At 41.0% G+C, this 20,571-nt stretch overlaps 2 protein-coding genes across 4 annotated transcripts; one reads left to right on the forward strand and one right to left on the reverse strand.

Annotated features, from left to right (window-relative positions):
• Positions 1–530: 530 nt before the first annotated feature.
• LOC119724711 (protein unc-45 homolog B-like) lies at positions 531–12,425 on the reverse strand. Of its 3 annotated transcripts, XM_038195890.1 has the most exons (19): positions 12,319–12,425; positions 11,410–11,614; positions 11,096–11,271; positions 10,765–10,848; positions 10,364–10,531; positions 9,963–10,073; positions 9,674–9,731; positions 8,998–9,159; positions 8,289–8,457; positions 7,717–7,879; positions 6,880–7,109; positions 6,195–6,336; positions 5,918–6,058; positions 5,016–5,312; positions 4,605–4,720; positions 4,309–4,426; positions 3,675–3,821; positions 2,381–2,658; positions 531–2,323 (listed from the first exon to the last, which is right to left on the reverse strand). In XM_038195890.1, the coding sequence occupies exons 1-18, from the start codon at positions 12,364–12,366 to the stop codon at positions 2,401–2,403; spliced, it is 2,793 nt and encodes a 930-aa protein (XP_038051818.1). In that variant the 5' UTR covers positions 12,367–12,425; the 3' UTR covers positions 531–2,323; positions 2,381–2,400. The 3 variants fall into 3 exon arrangements, with proteins under 3 accessions (XP_038051818.1, XP_038051817.1, XP_038051819.1); XM_038195889.1 differs by having other exon boundaries at positions 531–2,658; XM_038195891.1 differs by having other exon boundaries at positions 531–2,658; positions 11,410–11,611; positions 12,319–12,409.
• Positions 12,426–12,475: 50 nt separating this feature from the next.
• LOC119724712 (tubulin-specific chaperone cofactor E-like protein) lies at positions 12,476–20,349 on the forward strand. The gene is made up of 10 exons (XM_038195892.1): positions 12,476–12,826; positions 13,420–13,611; positions 14,184–14,316; positions 14,642–14,732; positions 15,306–15,813; positions 16,418–16,591; positions 17,656–17,714; positions 17,807–17,943; positions 18,595–18,763; positions 19,026–20,349. Exons 1-10 carry the CDS (start codon positions 12,608–12,610, stop codon positions 19,219–19,221), a joined length of 1,878 nt encoding a protein of 625 aa, XP_038051820.1. The 5' UTR covers positions 12,476–12,607; the 3' UTR covers positions 19,222–20,349.
• Positions 20,350–20,571: the final 222 nt, after the last annotated feature.

A 20,571-nucleotide genomic window follows, 5' to 3' on the forward strand; every position in this document is an offset into this window, starting at 1 on the left:
ACAGCTAGTGTTGACAGAAAAAAAACCCAGAGAAAACTTGGAGAACGTTCTCGGGACAAAAAGAGTGCAAGCTTCCGCTCTTGAAGGCCTACACATGGGAGACGTTATGCCATTGACCCTTTTGAAAGACATGTATAGCGGACATGAGAATGACGACGGGCAGAGCATACTGTTCGAAACGTCGAGTCCCTCCGGTTCTTTTCAGAACCACACATACCCACAAAAGAGATTTATTCACATGGTTCTACCGCAAACTTATCTTGTCTTAGCATTAACGCACATAATTCAGAAATAATCGTTTGTCAATCGCAGATTTTTGACAGGCTCGTTGACAGCATACACATTGGTCCTTTTCCTGACGATTTAATAAGCTGATGTGCGCATGTTCAAAATGACGCACCCATTGGAAATGAACCAGTGTGTTTGCTGCCACCAATTGTCTCAAATGTCTCCCATCATCAAGCGGTGGAATATTTCCGCTTTAAACCCCCGTAGGACATGTTGAACAAACACACACGATTTGTCAATAGTAGGGAAATGCAAAACGATACGGAAAAGGCTTTATTACAAATTGGTATTGGTATCGCAATCTTCACAAATATTTGTCAAGACGTTACGGCTCATCAACTGCGGAAGTCTTGGACCGTATTATACAGCAAACTGACATCTCCCTTTATGACCATGTATGACCCCTTTAAATTTCGACTCCTGTAATTTCGCGTCTTGGGAAAACGGAGAGGTATTTTTGAAATGAGCATAGTGTGATTTTTCCTGATGGATACTTTGCCAACCATACCATTCAGATTCAGACTAGAAATTGGTAGATTGTCGGTGTTCAGGATTTGTGAACTACGACGGAAATCGGACGTTTTAGCTCATGTTCGTCTCTCTATGCCCACGACAGCACAAATAATATCTCTTAACGTTTTAAGAGATCTGAAAACGAGTAGGGGTGGTGTGTGGTGGATTTCACATTACCACATACAGGGCAGGGTGACCGTATGAAAATGGCACAATTCTGCTATATAGTAGATGCTCTTCAAAAATCTGCTAGATTTAACAAAAATGTGCTAAATCATCCAGCATTACACGAAACAAATTATAAACACTCACACTCACATGTAGATGTTATTAAACATGAAAACTAAAAACCATAAACTTTCCTTTCAAAAAAAAATACAAACATACAAAACAATTTGCCTAGCCTATTTTCCAATGTCTACAGTACTTTAGTGTGTAGACATATACATCAGGAATCTTCAACACTTAGACTGGCCTGCCCATCCCCGCTGTTCAAGGGTTTGTTTGAAGTGATTGAAGCTTGTAATGTTCAAAACAAATCTGCTCTATTTTTTTCTGCTAAGATCTTCGATTTTACAGAATTCTGCTAGAAATCTGTTAAAATTTACATTCTGCCAGATTTTCTACTAGATTCAATTTTTTTCCCAAAAAAAAATCTGTCAAATCTAGCCGAAAATCGGCTAAAACAGTCACCCTGCAACAGAGAAGATGTTAATAGACAAGAAATGACGAGATATGAGAAGATCCCACCAGGACAGGCAAGAACAAAAAAACGGGAAACCGATCTATACACTACTGGAAAGCCTGTTGAAGGTGTTAATTAGTGGAGCGTCATCTTGATTTGACTAATTAGTCTAATTACAATCGTCCTCACTGAAGTGATGCATATAGAATATCATGAAAACAAACAAGACAAAACACACCAGCGAGGAAATGTTAAATTGTGATCATCCAAAAATACATATTTCTTGGGCTTTATGAAAACAACTAACTTGCATAGATTTATTTACTGCGATGGAAATTATACTATTAAAAGTTTTATAGAAATTTCTCACACCATCTTGTTTTTGTTTTTAAGCAGCAGTGTCAATAAAAACGTACTTAATACATTACTTCAATCAATTTAATAAATATATTAATAAAAAAAACATTTCTACAATTCTACAAACTGAATATTACCTTCTACAGAGTACAAAAGCAATTACGAAGTATAATGGATCTATAAGGGGTCCTTTATGAATAATAATTAGCAGCTAAAACTACTGCTTTTTGAATGTATTTGAACAGCAATTTATAGGTGGTTTTACATTTTCAGGGGTCAAGAAAATCCAGATGGATGTTTTTACAGCCGAACAAACAACCAAAACTATCATCTTACTAAAACATGCATTCGCATTTAGATGCAGTAAAAATTAGTTATACAATCAATTCTAGAATTTCTAACCAAAGAGTTTCTCAAACAATTGAACTCTGCAACGGTCAACCATCCAGATAAAAATGAGTTGCATACCTGTCTGCCGCCCTCTTGTGACAATTTATTTCTTACTTGGCTGGCTTGATCAGCTCCCACTCTGTCGCCCTCTTGTGACCATTTATTTCTTACTTGGCTGGCTTGATCAGCTCCCACTCTGTCGCCCTCTTGAGGGCCTGCTCCGCCCTGGACCGCACCCCGTCCATGGCCGGGGTCTGGTCCTTGGAGAATGCCATCAGGATCTCAAGGAGGTTGGTCTCCACGACCACCGTGGCGTTCTCCTTGCTGCTCTCTATGATGCTCATGACGATGTGAACGCCTCGCGTCCGGATGTCTAGGTTTTCGCTGACACAGAGGCCCGGCATGATTTCAAGCCATGCTTTCACCTACATCAGGAAATCAAATTAAACTTTAGGTCTCACAACGCACACCTAACAAACATTTGTACTGTAAGCAAGGGGCTAGCCAGGATGTGTTTTTTTTTCCCCAATGACATCCTTTTCCCATCTTCTGATTGGTCCATTACATGCATATGTAATGCCTTGTTCTCCATAATACAAACCCAAGATAGGCTTTATGTCTTGTGAAAAAAATTCTCCTTCCTCAATTTAGTTATTTAAAATGTAAAATGAGAAGAAGTGAAAAACGCTGACTGAGATTCGAACTCTGATCACCTGATTAGAAGTCAGGACTATTTCCAACAAGTCCACGAATCAGCTGCCAATCGTCAGTGATTCAAACACCATTATTCCTTAGTACATAAGTTATTCTCTAAATCCCTGGACATCATGAATATGCAGAGAGAGATGGTATTGCCGGATCTCGTTTGGGAAAAAACAATTTGCAGCCAGGATAGCAAGTAATTTGGTGGTGATGTTTTGGTCATTGTACGACTGAAAAACCTTGATATGTTAAAGACAAATAAGTGGACCATTTTTAATTTGTCCATTTTTGTTTTTCATTTGAAGCGCTCAAAATATTAAGAACGGTGCTTAACAACTAACCTGAAGAAGTTTTAGATCTGTGAATGCTGTATATTCCGAGAAAACAATATTCTAGAATCTCGATTCAATTTACAAGCTGCTGTGTCTAGTTGGAATTGCCTCTGAAATCAGCGTCCGGGACACATTCTCATTTAGCCGATTGCAGCTACGCGATGTCACACACTAAACCAACGAATTATAGCAACCGTGTGCACGTCTGCATCGTGTCAACGCTTCCACGCATCCATTTATGGATTCGCCCAACTACAAACCAACTACTAACAAAAATTTCCAAAAGTGTGTCACTTGATACATCAATATAAACACTCCACATATTGTGGTACTTCAAGGGTATTTGCAATCAATGAATTGGTGAACCAAAAGTTGTGCTATCTTGTCGTCAATCAATTGATGATTACCTTCAAGATTTTATCGCAGACTTCCTTTTGGTGAGCGATGCAGGCCAGGGCTCCTGCCGCAGCCTTGACTAACGCTTCGTCTTCCTCCCCGCAGTACAGAACGAGCAGCTTGACGCGATCGTTATCACCCAGGAACTTCTGAGCAACCTGAAAATCGACGGAAACAAAAACTCCGTCGACATGGTGAATTTCTTAGTCTTCAGATTGGTATCTTAAAATGGTTTGACCTGATAAAATGAAGTTGTATTGGGAGAAACGATGGTACCTTTTATCAGAGTGTATAAGGCATCCACCATCAGACCTCTAGTGGAATCCGGCGATCAGAATTAGACGATTTTACTGCGGTGGTGTCACGCTGACGCGCATGCTGCACGCGTTCTTAAAGACGAGGCGTACACGCATTTTGGTATTCCAATTCGTCAACGGAACCTGTAGTGCGCGTGTACTACCTGAGCGCGACTCGCGCAAACCTGGTGCCACTGAAGAAAACAGCTACCGCTGGATCTGTCCATACCACAGGATGACTGGTGGACCGTCTGTACTTTCGGGTGAGGCACTGGGTTCGATTCCAAACCTTATGAATGAATTATTCACTTTAAAGTTTATAAAATAAAATTCCAGTTGCCGACTTTACCTCTTCACTGACTACAAGGTTGCACATGCATTCCGTGGCTGCCCTCTTGATCATATCGTGGTCCTCAAACATGTAATTCTCGATCTGGGAGAAGCCTTTTTCTTTTAGAATTCGGTTTCTGGAAGAAAAAAAATGGCAAGGTTTTCTAAGGTACAAATATGTCAATTTAGATTGGCTTTCGACCCCCTATACCCCAAAATCAATATTACATCCAGGAGCTATTCTAGCATAATAAAACAGTGTAACGTCTGTAAATAGTCCTTTAAACCGTGATGGTAGATCTCGACTTTGCTTACCGTAGCGACTCGCTGATCCCTGCTAGGTTCGTCAAAGCCATCAGAGCCTCAAAGTTCTGCAAACCAGTTCTGTCAGGATGGAGGAGACTCACTAACGGACGGACAATCTCCAGACACTTAGAAAGACAAATAACAACATAGAAGAAAAATATAAGTTAGTAACCAAATAAGAGAAATGTAATTTAATAATCATTCCTTTTCTGAAGGCGCTTTGTAAGTGATTACCAAGTATATTGCTCAAAAATTGGATCCAGACCAAGTCAAACCGTCACAAACTCAGACTCAGTCCAACTCCGACCCAGACCAACTCGGGCCCACTAAAATCAGACCAAGACAAACTCAGAGCTAGACCAACTCAGACCTCGACCAACTCAGACCCAGATTTGAGAAATTTGAAAGCATCTTGCTCACCCGTTGTCCCGGAAATGCAATTTCTGGATTCATGGTAATGCCGATCCTTGCTAGCGCTTGGGCTGCTCGGATCTTTCCTTCCATCGTCCCGTTATTAGCCAGCGGTATCAGAGCCTTGGCACCGCCCTGCTGTACGATCAGTCCGCGATCGTCTTTGCCTTCCGTTATCGTCAAGAAGACTCTGGCAACTTGTTCTCTACAATTCTCGCTGTCTGCCTTCGCCAGGAAAACCAGAGCTGTCACTACTCCCTCCTTGAGTAGCTTTTTAATTCTCTCTTGTAAATATTCTTTGCTATCCTGAAAAAACAAAACAGAAAAAAATGTTCATGCAATATCTGTTATATTTACTTATTAATTACTATTTAGCAATTGCCTGGGAAGGCCACAAAAGTCTTCTTGGTGAGGTTCCTTTGTACAAGATGAAAAAGGCTATGACAGATTAAAAATGACAGGAAATCACAGTAATGACGTTCAACGTGAAACCCACGGAAGAAACTATCGCTATGCTGACATGATCCACCAGATCTTTAGACACTGAGTTCTACAACCCTAACCCCGCTCAATCAAACAGAGTCCAACTATTCTGCATTTCTGCTGGATCCTGTTGGATTCTGTTGGGTTCTGTTGCATTCTGCAGGCAACAGAGACATAAGGCACAGTTGAATTCTGTTGGATCGAGCACGTAAGTCCTTTTGTATTGTATACAGCAAAATGTCCTGTTGAATTGTGCTGGATTGAGCAGGAAACTCCAGATGATAAACCGTCAGACAAGTCAGATTCTGTTGGATTCAGCGAAGGTTAGTCCAGGAGAACTAGTAGGGAGTACTGTGGGTTAAACTTCATAGAGTCTGCTGTTTCACTGTGTATAGCATAAAGGGTGCCACGAGCGACCGAACACTTACCTTAGGGTGTGGTTCGGGAATGTGCTGTTTGGCGTACTGAGCCAGTTTCACCATCTCTGGTTCGGGTTTCTCCTCATCGTAACTGTTGCTGAGATTGACGAAAACCGAAGCCACACTGTACAGCACTGTCTTATCTCCACTCTGACAAGTAAGTCCAGCGAAAAAAAAAAAAACAAGTTGAAGATAAAAGATAATCGCAAATTGAAGTTTTGGTCTGTACAGACTAGCTCTTGTTCCAAAAAGAATTCTCTACCGACAGTTCAAACTGGAAATTTACCTTGGCTAGTTCAATCAGAGCTTTTAGTGCCTTAGGGTCATTGATAATATCTTCCTTTACATCTCCGTCTAGCGAGAGGAAAGACAAGCCCTCTGCCGCCCACTTCCGAAGGTCGTGATCCTCCTCAGGGTTTACTAGGAATCTGGAGAAAATAAAGTGAAAAATAATAATGACTGATTGAGGTGCTTGCAGCTACTTCAGATTCAAACTGGCCAGCTGACTAGCTGTGGAGTGCCGTGGCCTCGTGGTCTGGAGCATTGAGTTCATAGTCTGCGGGTAATTCTGCAGGTTGTGGGTTCGAGTCCAGCTTGCGGCTATGGTGCGTGTGCCCTTGGGCAAGGCACTTTGTCACTCATTGCTTCTCTCCACCCAGGAGTAAATGGGTACCTGTGTGGGCAGATATGGTTACTCGAAATAGCAGCATCGAGCTGTATACTCCCCAGGGAGCTGAGATTGTCTTTGGTATGTTTCATGGGCCCAATGAGCAGGGTAATAATGATGTAGCGCCTTGAGCACCAATACTGGTGGATAGAATTGCTTTATAAATACATTTGTACACATTTATTGATCATTCAGGCAAGTGGTGGTCGAGGGGCGAACATCTGCACTAGTAAGCAGGAGGTGGAGGGTTCGAACCTCACCAGAAGTAAGCTATAAATGAATGTGAATGACCCAGAACACTCACCGCTTCACCTCTTTAGCGAGTTTCACCGTTGCCCCGTCAGCAAACAGCTGGGCGCTCGCATCCGTCCCGCCCGCCGCTCCTAGCTTACACATGCCGACTAGCGCCCTCACTCTGATGTTATCGTTGCTAGACTGGTAACAGTCTTTCATGATCCCGATACCGGCTTGCAGGATACTGGTGCAGCGGTCTTTCTTGCTAGCGGCCTGGACGATCGCTTCCAACGCTACTTTCTGCAATTTTTCGGAAATGAGGGGACTAGCTTAACGCGAAATTTGCTTGGTTCAAAATTGCTTAAGAAAAAAAAAATGGTTACCAGTTAAATTATCATGTGATTCAAATAGCCTGTGACTGGTTCACAGCTCGATTCCAGATTACTGGTGCAGCGGTCTTTCTTGCTAGCGGCCAGGACGATCGCTTCCAACGCTACTTTCTGCAATTTTTTTCGGAAATGAGGGGACTAGCTTAATGCCAAAATTTGCTTGGTGCATAATTGCTTTGGGAAAAAAAACGGTTACCAGTTAAATTATCATGTGATTCAAATAGCCTGTGACTGGTTCGCAGGTCGATTCCAGAAAAGTTTGCTAAGGCTAAGCACTATTTTTTTGCTCAGCACTTGAGCAGCCCTGAATTGGTTACCAGTCAATATACAATGTGATGTATATTGCACAAGACTGGTTCCCTGCCGATTGTTGCTTGGAAAATTGCCAAGCAGCATCTGCTAAAAGCCTCTGAAGCAATCTGGTTCTGCATTGGTTAGCGGCTAAGATATCATGTGACATATATTGCTTTTTTGACTGGTTCCCAGCAAGGCAACCAACTCCGTGTAACTGATTATACCTGATGAAGGACGTCGTAGCTGCCCGCCATAGCAACCATGACGTCAATGACACCCTCTCGACCGATGAGTTTGTTTCCGACGTCAAACGGGCCCTGTAGAAGGGCTGCGATGGCCGTAATTGCCTCCATGTTGGACTCCATAGTATTCACGTTGAACTTTTCCCTTCAAGACAGAAAAATAAGATGGTGTTGTGATGGACTTGTGATGGACTTGTGATGGTCTTGTGATGGACTTATGATGGTCTCGTGATGGACTTGAGATGGTCTTGTGACAGACTTGTGATGGACTTGTGATGGACTTGTGATGGACTTATGATGGACTTGTGATGGACTTGTGAGGACTTGTGATGGACTTGAGATGGTCTTGTGATGGACTTGTGATGGTCTTGTGATGGTCTTGTGATGGACTTATGACAGACTTGTGATGGACTTGTGACAGTCTTGTAATGGACTTGTGAGGACTTATGGAGGACTTAACTACAATCATGCATACCATTCTCTTTTTTTTGGGAGATGATTAAAAAGTTAGTGTTGATTTTAACAAAATTCTGCAAATATCATATAAAACTTACGTGATGAATTTATTGCACAGTTCGTCAAAATATTGCCGGTTCTTGTCGCTATGCATTTCGTCGTAGAGCTTAGACAGCGCAACGGCTGAATGCATGTGTGTGTTGACAGTTATCGGTAACCGTTTAAGCTCCGGTACCTGGCCTGCCACTGTCAGTAACTTTATTAAACCTGAAAAAAAGGAAAAAGACCACCTAAGTTAGGAATGAATACTACAGAATATCGCAGGCCTCTTAAATTAACAGTGTCACATGTACTCACATAAGCAAATATTGAGGTCGCTGAGGGGCCTTCATCCTAACTCATTTTTATTGGGAAACGTTTTGAATTAACAAACAATCCCCACAAGTCCTCACAAGTCCTTCAATCTCAAGACAAGTCACAAGCTATTCAGATAAACTGTGATGAGAATGTTGTTTTGTGTTCATCACCTGTTATTTGCAAATAGATATGTGACAGGACTTGTGATTAGCATTATTTGTTTCTGGTAAGGAAACCAAGGATTCCTCAAAAGCGCCATAGGCACTGTAGCTCGCAAGCCTAAAGAAACCTGTAGAGAGGAGACAACGAAGAAATTACTGTTTATCAGCTGGGGACTGAAAACCCAATCCGCATGTGGACCGGGCAGGAATCGAACCCTGGCCATAGAGGTGGAAGACGAGGAAAGAACCACTGTGTCAATCTGACTCCCCAAATACCGGTTTTTCCTACCTCCATTGGTCATAAACGTCAGCGCTCTCCCGGCTCCCGTTTCCTTTGGCACAAATTTGATGATGATGTCGATGGTAGCGTCTCTGCCGTAACCTGAGACGTTCTTGTCCGTCAGTAGACCCAGGAGAAACATCAGTAACGACTTGAATTCGGTCGTCAAATCTGCGAAAGGTAAAATGCGAGTGTTTGACACTTCAAAACTGCGAAGGTATTTGAAAGAGAAAAATACACTTAAAATGCAGCTTGTACTCTGGGCTATAGTGTTTCTACACTATTTTTTTCTTCAATTCTAAAAAAAACCCAAATACTACTCAAACCTGTTTAAGTAAATAAGACCAAAGTAAAGTAAGTAAGGTCAGTCACGAGCCAATGTGGCCCAATAGGCCGGCGTTTATCACCGGTTTCAGTAGCACGAAACGATTGAGAATATTTCTACTCCCCCTGGACGGGATGCTAGTCCATCGCAGATTGCTCCTCAGCTAATGCCAGTACCCGTTTATACTCCTGGGTGGAGAGAGGCAAGTAGGGGTGAAGTGGCTTGCCCAAGGACACAACATATGACCAGCAGCTGGATTTAAACCCCTGAACCTCTGATCATGAGTCACGAACTGTAACCACTAGGCCAGACTCCCCTAAGAGTAAGATAAGACCAAAAAAATGGGCCCTAATAACTCACCAGGCACGAGGGCTTCTTCAGCTTTCCTGGGCTGTTTCGTGTCTTCACCCATCATTGCCTGTGTTGGAAGCACAAATTAAAATTTTATTTTGCCAAAATTTCAGCCACAATTTCAGATTTTTTGCTGTTCAGTGTACTAGTCTGGTATCTAATTAAAAGTACAACTTCAGCAAGTGAGTTAACAAATTCTTAGTCTGAAAATGTGATTTCTTGAAAAAATTATTTACAAGAGATTGTTTGAAAAGGTGAATTATTGGTTAGATTTTTTGAGTAACAGTCTTATTCTTACCTGAATGGCTGTGAGAAGAATATTGGCCGCAGCATTGGCAACCTCTTCTGTAGGCGACGAGATGAACTTGGCAAGAGTTGGTAAAGTGAAATCTTTCAAGACTGCGTTAGCCTAAAATATGCATATAACAAGTTAAACTAAGTTAAACAAATGTGTACAAAAGAAAACAAAAAGAAATGCAAAAATGTATTTGCTTGTTCCCCTGTAGTGCTCCTGATTGACAAAATAGTAAAATAGAAAACCTGTGCTCATTTGATTTACATACATTTTGAATATTCCATGTCAAACACATGCAAATTGACCCTTCCCGCCCACCAATCAAATGAACACAAACCAAAGGTGGACGGGGCTGAGGACCAAATTAAGAACATCCAGGATATGAAATCTGAAAATGCACTTACCCTTGTTTTATGGCCCTGGCAGAGACAGCTGAGCACCCTTAGACCACCCAGTACCAGCTCCTGGTCCTCCCCTTGTAGGAGGGGCTGAACCTTGGCCACGCCCCCCTCGCTGAAGATCCGCTCCGCCCCTGCCGTCTCCCTTGCTAATACGATCAAGTTGTTGGCAGCCTGCCAAGAAAGTGAGATGATTGAGTCTAGAATTCAACAAAAATGATGAGGGTGTGGCCAATGTTAGTGGCTAAGCTGAAGGCGGAGCCCATCGATCTTAGCCACACCCCTAAAACACAACCAGCAATGATTGGCATTGAATTATTGTTCAGGACTTTTTAAAATGATCAACAATAACGAGAGATCATTCAATAATGTGTTCACAGGTGCATGTAAGCATGTGGTCAGTCTACCTGTTTTCTTCTCTCCATATCTCCATCTGACAATGCAGCAAACATCTGCGACACTTTACTGTCGGTTGTGGAAAGCTTCTTGACCTGAAAAAAAAGGACAGCAATTTTCTTTTTCATTTCAAAACATATTTTTAAAATCTGCAGACGAGCTAGAGTTGCTGAGACATCAACAACTTGTTCAAGTTTGAATAAAGGTATATTTGATTTATATTTATAAATTTACTGACACTTACTACAGGCATTTTTTACTGAAAAACGATTTGGCAACAAGAGGGACGAAAAATATATCGACGTTAAAAAAAGATTGTAACCATCTTCATAAATTGCCTACTTTATCAGAGACAACAGCATTCAGTCTTCGAAGCATGGCCTGTACAGCGGTGTTACTTGGCTCAAGTTTGTTCAGTCGCATCGCCTCCTTAAACGCCTCCTCCGATTGGCCGAGCTGCTCAAGCGCTTGACACTTCCTGAAGAGTGCCTTTGTGTCATTAGGGGTGATGTCCAGCGCTGCAGGATGAATGAAAAGTAACAACATTTACATGTTGGCCCACTTACACTTTGAGAGAAAACTGTTGCCAGCCAAATATCTATAACCTATAAATTATTCAATCCACAATCTCAATTTCTTTTTCTCTGAAATCTCACCTGCAGCAGCATCCTGAGCTGCCTTGTCAAACTTTAAGAGTTTCAGGTAGCAGGCCGAGCGATTCTTGTAATATATAGCCCTATCGGAGTGCCCACTGGGACAGGCACTGAGTGCCTTGCTGTATGCAGTCACAGCCTCCTCAAACTTTTCTAGCTTGTAGTTGGAGTTGCCTTCTTCTTTCCATTTTTGTGCTTCTTGGAGCTGCTGTATGGTAGAAACAAAAGGAATGCCTGGAATGTTTTTAAGGATGAGGTCTCTGTAAAATTATTTAAGAAATACAGTACCTTCTCTGCGACCTGCTCAATCCAAAGAGTAGAATATCAATTATTCATGTCAATTGTTGTCATTCCTGATAAAAATTATTTCTAAAACTTTAGAAAAAGAACGTAGTATCCTGTTGCCACTTCTTTGGTTGTGTACAAAGTATATGAAGAACTGCGTACATTTTCAAAGTATTTAGTCCCCCAGGCCCAGATAAGAAGATAGATTCATGTACGTCTTTCCAACAATCAGTGCCAATGGATGGCCCCAAAAATTGAACAATTTTGCAAAAATGCAAGACCTTTATTTATTGAGATGACATATGAAGGAAAAAGTGGCGTCAGGATGCAATATTCTTTCCCATTCTTCCTTTTAATATTCGTCATGAACATGAAATTTGAAGAAAAAAAAATTGAGGGGAAATACCAAACTTCCAAATATGGAAATCTGCACCAAACGCATTACAACAATGGTAAACACACACAGGACAATGGAATGTACGGAATGCCGATTTCTACTTGAACTTATTTAGTCGAAAACCAAACGATCGGAACAATATTATCAGCCAATACAGTTTCATAAATATAGCATCATTATAGCAAAATGTTCCGTACAAATGTTGACGTTTAAAAATGGACAACATTTACCTTTTCCGAAGTTTTTCCGGACTCATTCGAGTCGCCCATCGTGACCATCTTGGCAAGTTGAATGACCGATCTTTCACCACTTGAGGGCGCTATAGCCAAACTAGTTCCCATTCAAAAACTCCTTTAGTGCAATAAAATAAGTAATAGGCACCAGTCTATAGCGCAAAGCTTTTAAATAAACATTACGTCAACCAAAATGTAGACGTGGAAGTGAAAATGACAATGATTATTCAAGGATTTTTTGCGTGTTTGTCTTCAGTGACTGCATGAAAGTACAGTCGGTAGAGAAATGGAGGAACAGACTTCATTTGTGGATGCTCTGAGGGCGAAATATTGCGACGACGATGCCGAAAATGGAGGTTGTGAAAGTTTCGTTCAGATCACCGTGTTCGGCGGCAACAGTCGCCGGCGGCCGCGCGGTGACAGCGCCGGGGAGGACGGCGGGCGAGTCAGCGGGGGAGACGGTGGTGATGAGAGTGTCCCAGAGTTGGACTACTTGAAAAGTGTTGTAAGTTTTTTCTCGAAAAAGTCACAGATAACAATATAATGTCATCTTATTTTTCTCTTGTCTTTTAGTTTTGAAGTTTTGTCAAAAGACTCAAAACGTAGGAAAATCTGAAAATTCAATTTTAAACAAAATAATCCTTATTTTCGCTGTCTTTTGTAAGAAAGTTGTCCATTTCTTTAATTTTACGCTTTTTTTACACAACAAAAATTTGATATTTTTGTATTTGCTTCTTGTTTTTGCTTACAGTTTATTCATTTACAATTTTGTTTATTTTCAGATCTTAGTAATTTTTGATGTATTTTTGTGATTATTATGGGATTCAAATGAATGACATCTGGACTAGTTAGTGCCTCTCGAACAATGATATCGAATTGGACAACCACTGCAACACGGGACTGGGGGACTGGACAGCTCACAGTTGGTAGATCTGGAACGTTAGATAATCCGGAGGTCACAGGTTCAAGCCATGCTCCAGTCAATTTCTTTGTTCAACTTTTCAAACTGTATTATTAGTAACTTACATGTATGTATGTTGTCCATGACAGTGTGCATGATGTATTAATGACTGACTATGTTGTTTAACCTACCACCAGGTACTCTACAATAGCAGGATCAGCCATGCTGCTATTCCGTCAGTCGGACTCTCCTCCCTCTGTCCCAATGTCCATGATCTGGACCTCTCCGGCAACCTGCTGGGCAGCTGGAATGAAGTGATGACGATTCTCAAACACCTGCCGCGTCTGAAGTTTGTCAACCTCAGCTCCAACCCTTTGGGCAATTGTGAGGTAGTGGGTTTTTTTTTATCCCAAATGATCTCCCCATATTTGTTGGGTTATTAATCAATGAACAGGAGGCTAAGTGTGTCTCAAAAAATGCAAACAAAATATAACGAAATGCCAGACGTAGAACGTGTAACCAACATAGATAATATAGGTATGATTTTAAAGATACGCCTTTTCACTTTAAAATGAGACATCAAACGTCCAAATCTGATAAATTTTGACAGAGTTATGAGTGATTTTCCAAGAGAGTTCAAATTGACCATGGGACCAAGTTTTCAATTAAAACAATTTGGCATTGGGACAAAGGTAGCCTAATTGACTCTGTACTGTGTTGATAATTGCCTGCCCTACTTTAGTGAGTACACAATTCTAAACACTTTCTTGCTATCAGTTTGTAAACATGTTACATTTTTAGCATGAGGTGATATCAAGAAAGTGATTAAAATTGTGTTCACTGGCTTACATGCATGAGACAAGAGTTTATAACAAGGTTGTTATGAGACAAGAGGTTTTTTTTGAGAATTAACATTCTTTGACAATTCCATAATTCTTTTTTATTTTGATCCATTGTACAGATTGCCAGAAATGAAGACATTCCTTGCCCCATTGAGGACCTGGTGCTGAATGATACCAAAGTTACATGGAGTGAAGTGGCTGCCTTATCACGCCTCATGCCCAAACTGAAACAGCTACACTTGTGCAAAAATGGTAAACAAAATAGTTCCACCACTTTCTTTTTGTTGAAAATGTCACTTCTTTAACAAAACAAGCCTTTATTTCAATGTTTGCCACCTCCCACATAAAAAGGAATCGGCTAATTACATATTTACAGCTGCACTTGTGCAAAAATGGTAAACAAAATAGTTCCACCACTTTCTTTTTGTTGAAAATGTCACTTCTTTAACAAAACAAGCCTTTATTTCAATGTTTGCCACCTCCCACATAAAAAGGAATCGGCTAATTACATATTTTTTCCTAAATATTAAAGTAATACATGTAATATATAAATAATTATCCATAAATATTTCTACAGATTACAATGCCATTGACTTATCTGATGAGGTTGTAGCAGATACTCTTCGTCATTTACGCTTATTGGCACTGAACAATAACCACATTAAGAGGTAAGAAATTAATTTGATTTCTTAAAAAAAAATTCAAGGCAGATAATTAAAAAAAAGGCTGTTTAAGATTTTGCTGGTGTACATTTACGTGTGACCTGGTATTTTCTTTTGGGGGGGGGGGGGCCTTAATACTTGTTTCATTTGAAAGCATTTAAAAGCACACTCCTCGAATGCTTTAAAATTTGCAAGTTTGGATTTACTTGTTCCAAACATGAAATCTGTGTCATTTGATTGTACTTACTGTAATCTTACACGAACAGTGCGTATGGCATAAGGGTCATTCTATAAATTTGGGGTCCACTTTTTTTCCCGTCCCTGTTACATCTGACATCCATGATTGTATAATTCTGATGCACTCCTTAATGCAGTCATCCTCCAAGAGTGATTATGAATAGCAAACTACCTACCCAACAAATGAACAATCATTTGAAGTCGCTTTTAATGATGCTTGAATGGCAAATTACAAAGTACCAAGGTAACAGGGACGGGAAAAATGTCACACTTTGGACCCCAAATTTATAGAATGACCCATAACTAAGGACTGTCCTGTTCCCAATTGGTCCATTCCTTTAGATGGGACGAAGTCGCCAAGTTGAAGTCACTTCCACAGCTTCACACGCTCGTGCTTCTGGAAAACCCACTGGAGGATGTATACTACAAACAAACACACCCAGAAGCTCCTCCTGAAAGCTCCGACAAACAAGCGGAGGCCCATGGCTCGGAAGATGCACAGGCTTGTTTCCACGGTAACAAAGCTAACGAGGAAAAGAATCAGTCAGCTGAGGAGTCTGATGATGCAGCGTGCTGTGAGCAGCAGGCTGCTTCTAAAGACAAGGACAATGTTGTGGACAGTAACTTGCAACACGTTGTTGACGACAAGCAAGATTCGCAGCCAAGTCAGAACGATGACTGCCAGCCTTTGGTAGGAATGAATGTTGAGGGACGTGTGGTTGAGGATGCGGTGGAGGGAAGCCCAGGCTATGTGTCATTGGAGAGAGCCGGCGGTAACGCCAAGGAAGAAAGTGGAGATTTAGAAAGTGCCAGGTCTAGACCATCGGAGGACAGTGAGAAATGCAACAAGGTTAGATAAATTAATTGTTAGATTGAGGACTTGGGCCCAATTTCACGGCGCTGCTAAGCACACAAATTTGCTTAGCACAAAAAAAGTCTGGCTTATAACAGCAGGTCACCAGCCAAAATTCCATGTGATTTCATGCTAAGCAAACAACAGCTGAATACTAATTACAAGCAATATACATCACATGGAGTTTTGGCTGGTAGCTTGCTTTTATAAGCCAGACTTTTTGTGCTGAGCAAATTTTTGTGCTTAGCAGTGCCGTGAAATTGGCCCTTGGTCACTACAGATCCCCAGATTGACTGCAGATTTTTGAAGGGTGCTGGTCAACTCGGTCCCAAACCAACTCAGTCCAAGTCAACTCGGTCCCAAGTCAACTCGGTCCCAGGCCAACTCAGTCCCAGGTCAACTCAGAATTATCACAATTGGCCTGTGACCGAGTTGACTTGGGACTGAGTCGACATGGGACCGAGTTTACTTGGGACAATTGACTCGGACCGAGTTGGTTTGGGACTGAGTTGACTCCAAACCTTTTTGAAGCATAGGTGTTTTTATAATTAATTGCACCTATGCATGTACTAAGTTTCTTTCCTATTGTACATTTTTTGAGACGGGAACCACAGAACCTACAGACATCCAATCATCTGGGAGTAAGGAGCAAGAGTCTGCTGACCCCGCCTTCCCAGCCTTGGAGTCTCTCTGTGTGACAGGCACCTCCCTGTCTGATTGGAAACACCTGCAGGAGCTCAGGCACTTCCCCTCATTACACTCCATCAAGATCAAGGTGGGTTGTCGATCAACTGGAGTCATCTCAATCCTAATGTTTATGCTTCCTTTGTTACATCTTTATTAACAAGGGCCACAATTTGTGAGTAACATGTTAAGTGGCCCAACAGCAAGGACTGAATGGCTAATTCGTTAGATCTCTGGTGTGGCATGCATTGTTTGAACGTTCAGATCTGGCTTTGTAAGTTGCCTTTATTTTTGAATGCTTAACCCTAACAGAACACAACCCATCAAACCCCAACGGCTTGTTTTGTTGGAATCTGTCAGGATGGGTACAGTACCCCTAAACTGACAGTCTTTTACATTGGGTTGGCAAACCTCCAGAATCAATGTCAGAAATATGTGTGTGCAGTTTCCCATATGGTGTTGGAATTGGCCATGATGTGTATGGTTCCTTGTAAATCATGCTAGGAAGTTAGGGTTAAAGGGAATATACAACATTTGCAAACAACGAAAAATAAAACTATCAAGTTTTTGCGAAATACCTTAATAGGATGTTGGTAAATGACAGTCTAAAGCATCCTGTAAAATTATGGCACCTGGTATACTGTCATTTTCAAGAAAAGTGGTATTTTTGTATCAATTTCCAACGCTGATCGGCCGATCAGCGTTGGAAACAACTGGCTTTTTATCAAATACTGGCCCCAATTGACCATTGCACTTGTTTGCAATCGATTACAAACCTATAAACGGGTACGAGCCAGCTAGACTGGTTCCCTGACCTTACAATTCCCCCAATGTATGTAAACTGCTCTGTTTCTTCTTATATGGAGTCAGGGAACCAGACTACAGGAAAATGATCGTTTTTCTTGGTTTTTATAGCATTTTCGAACCCAAAACCTCCAAAAAGTTAGTGTAACTATATTTGCTTTATATTTCCGACCCCCCAATTCCACCCATTTCTGAAAATTACAGCAAAAGCAAATGATGTATATTCCCTTTAAAGAGATTGAATTAAAGTCGGAAAAGTACTGGAAATAAAATAGGCTTATGAAAAGCTTTGTTCAGGTGAAAGAAGTCTCAATTACTTTCGTTACTTGGAATTTGGTGTTTTTTTCCCAGAAAATTCCACTTTTAGAGAGCTGGGATGAAGCCGACAGACGAAAAGTTGCTGTGGCTTGGTGAGTATCCTTTTTATTTTACAACAAATAAGCTTATTACGAGAGGGTGGATTACTGAAGTTTCCTTACGTGTTTTTTGTTTTAAATTCCAGCCTTCCAAGCATCAAGCTGCTGAACGGCAGTGAAATAACCCCGGAAGAGAGGGAGAAGTCAGAACGTCATTTTGTCCGAGTCTTTGTGGACCATGAGCAACCACCTGCGAGGCTTGAGGAGCTGGTCCAAAAATACGGTAAGGCTTTCAAGTTAGACAAAATGAAATATTATCAAATATTTTGAGAATAATCAATGTTCTAAACGTACGTGGTCTACATGTGATTAACTTGACTGTGATCCAACTTGTGATAAACTTGGGATTTAACTTGTGATTACCAATTCCCGCTGGGATTATTTTTGCCGAAGATTTCGATTTTCACAAAAGGCAAAATTTCCCAGCCAGCTTCCGATATACAGCCAAACGCCACAAAAACTGATTCACAAGAGTCTTTTCAACAGAATTTGTATATTTTTCTTGCCGAAATCTCTTATGTTTCAATACTCCGGGGTGTGCACTGGAGCGTAAAATGTACAATAGGCCAGGCACAACGGCCAATTCAAGATCAACACACGGTCTGCCTCCACAGACTTCACAAACTTTGTGTGTACAAAAGACGTCACCCGGAGGCGAGTCGAGGCAATCTTGACATTTTAACCTGTCAGCCGTGCCCGTGTATAAAAACAGCCAGTTATCACCTCCTCCAATGCGAACTGGTTAAGTTGCAATTTGACTAGTGATTGACTTGTAATTCAACTTGTGATTGAACTTGTGTTTTCACTTGTGACTCAACTTGTCTTGGTCTACTACTCTCTTGGACTCACTCTCAACTTGTTTGTCTTTCTCCAGGCAAGTTGAAGCCCCTCTACCAGGTTGACATAAGCCGAGGGTACAAGGAGTTTATGGAGCTGAGATTCATCTACGGCGGCCGCTGCATCCACCAGGGGCAGATCAGGATGGTAGAGTCAGTCAAACAACTGAAGAAATTCTGTAGTGACTTGATCGACACATCTCCGAGGTATGAAGAGTTCCTTTACCGTTCGAACTATGCATGTTTGTGTGCCAAATAATGAAAAATCCAGCTTGGCCCTTCAATTCCTGTTGAGCCTCTGTTCAACTTATCTCATTACCAAGTTCATGTATCTCAACTGTATGACTGATCTTTACATAGCTTGTTCGTTAGAGTGTAGTCATTTTGCACTCTGAAAGTCAAGGCTCAAGTCCAGTTTTCTTAAAATAAAATTTTCTCAATTTTTAAAACCTCTTTTCCACCTTTCAAGGATGGTGAAACTGTATCACATGACTCAAGACCCAGACACCAATGAGCCAGTCATGGACGAGTTATTTCTTGACTCGTTACCCATGAGTCGCTTTGATCTGAAAGACGGCGACGAGATACTCATCGATTTGAAGAAAGGACAGAATTTTAAAGGGCCCGAACCCCTTTGGGAACCTGGAATCAAATTGGCTCCCTAAGGTTTGAGCTGTGCATGTACATGTAGTCAAGTTCATCATCATGAGTCAGTCACATGTTCATCACATGCCTATCACATGTCCATCAAATGTCTTTCAGATCTCCATCACATGTCCATCACATGTCCATCATAAGTCAATCAATAACTTCAGTCAAGAGTCATTCACAAGTCACCCAGCTATAGTCAAGTTACAAGCTATTCAAATGAACTGTGATAGCAGTGTCCCTTTGACCTAGCTTGTTTGTTCCCTTTTACTTGTGACAGACATGTGACAGACATGTGATAGGCATGTGAGGGACATTTGATTGAGATGTGGTGCACATGTGTTGAAAGTGTGATTGGCATGTAATGATTTGATTTTCTAAGCCATTCAGTATACTGCAGTGTGTTTGAAGAAGCAGTTTGTTTTCTTGACAATCAGTGATACCAAATATCCAATGCTTGTTTAGCAAGTATTCAGGGACCAACATTTGTGCTCGTAAAAATAGATTGATGTGTATTTTCTGTGTGAAAATCATGCTGCCTTTCTATAGATTCTGAGGTTTTATTTTACCGACATTTAAATGTGTGTATCGCGTAGAGTGCTGTGGCCTCGTGGTCTGCAGCATTGAATTTGCAATCTGAGGGTAATTCTGCAGGTTGTGGGTTCGAGTCCAGCCTGGGGTTATGGTGCGTGTGCCCTTAGGCAAGGCACTTTGTCACTCATTGCTTCTCCCCACCCAGGAGTAAATGGGTACCTGTGAGGGCAGAGGTGGTTATTGTGGTTGATTTAAGCTGCTTTGGGCTGAAATGGCAGCATCGAGTTGTATACTCCCCAGGGAGCTGAGATGGTATTTGGAATGTTTCATGGGCCCAATGAGCAGGGTAATAATGATGAAGCGCTTTGAAACCTTATAGGTATAAAGCACTATACATGTATAAGCACCATGTATAAATATTATCGTTACTGCCAATGTTATACATTTTGTGTGTATTGTCTATGGGTAGTCTTGTTGCCGTTACAGGCATACGTAATTTAGAATTTTTATAGAACTGAAACTCCATTATATCTAATATATGAAAATGTATACATTGTATTCCTCAATCATGTGTTGCATTTGAGAATTTCACTGATTTCTGCGAGAAAAATTAAATATATATAAAAAAAGGTCTTTCAACTTTTCTGTATCACATTGTAAAATTGTAATTTATCCACATTTTGATTTACATGTTTGATGTTTAAATTTGAGAGGTATTTTGTGATATTCTATTGTGCATATTTGTTGGTTTTAAAAAATGAGGATATTATATTGCAGTGTGTAATTGCAGTTGAGAAGCGCTATTTTTTTAGCATTGATGAAAGAAAAGGATG

This window comes from Patiria miniata, unplaced genomic scaffold (assembly GCF_015706575.1).
Source record: "Patiria miniata isolate m_02_andy unplaced genomic scaffold, ASM1570657v1 HiC_scaffold_18, whole genome shotgun sequence".
Classification (NCBI taxonomy): domain Eukaryota; kingdom Metazoa; phylum Echinodermata; class Asteroidea; order Valvatida; family Asterinidae; genus Patiria; species Patiria miniata.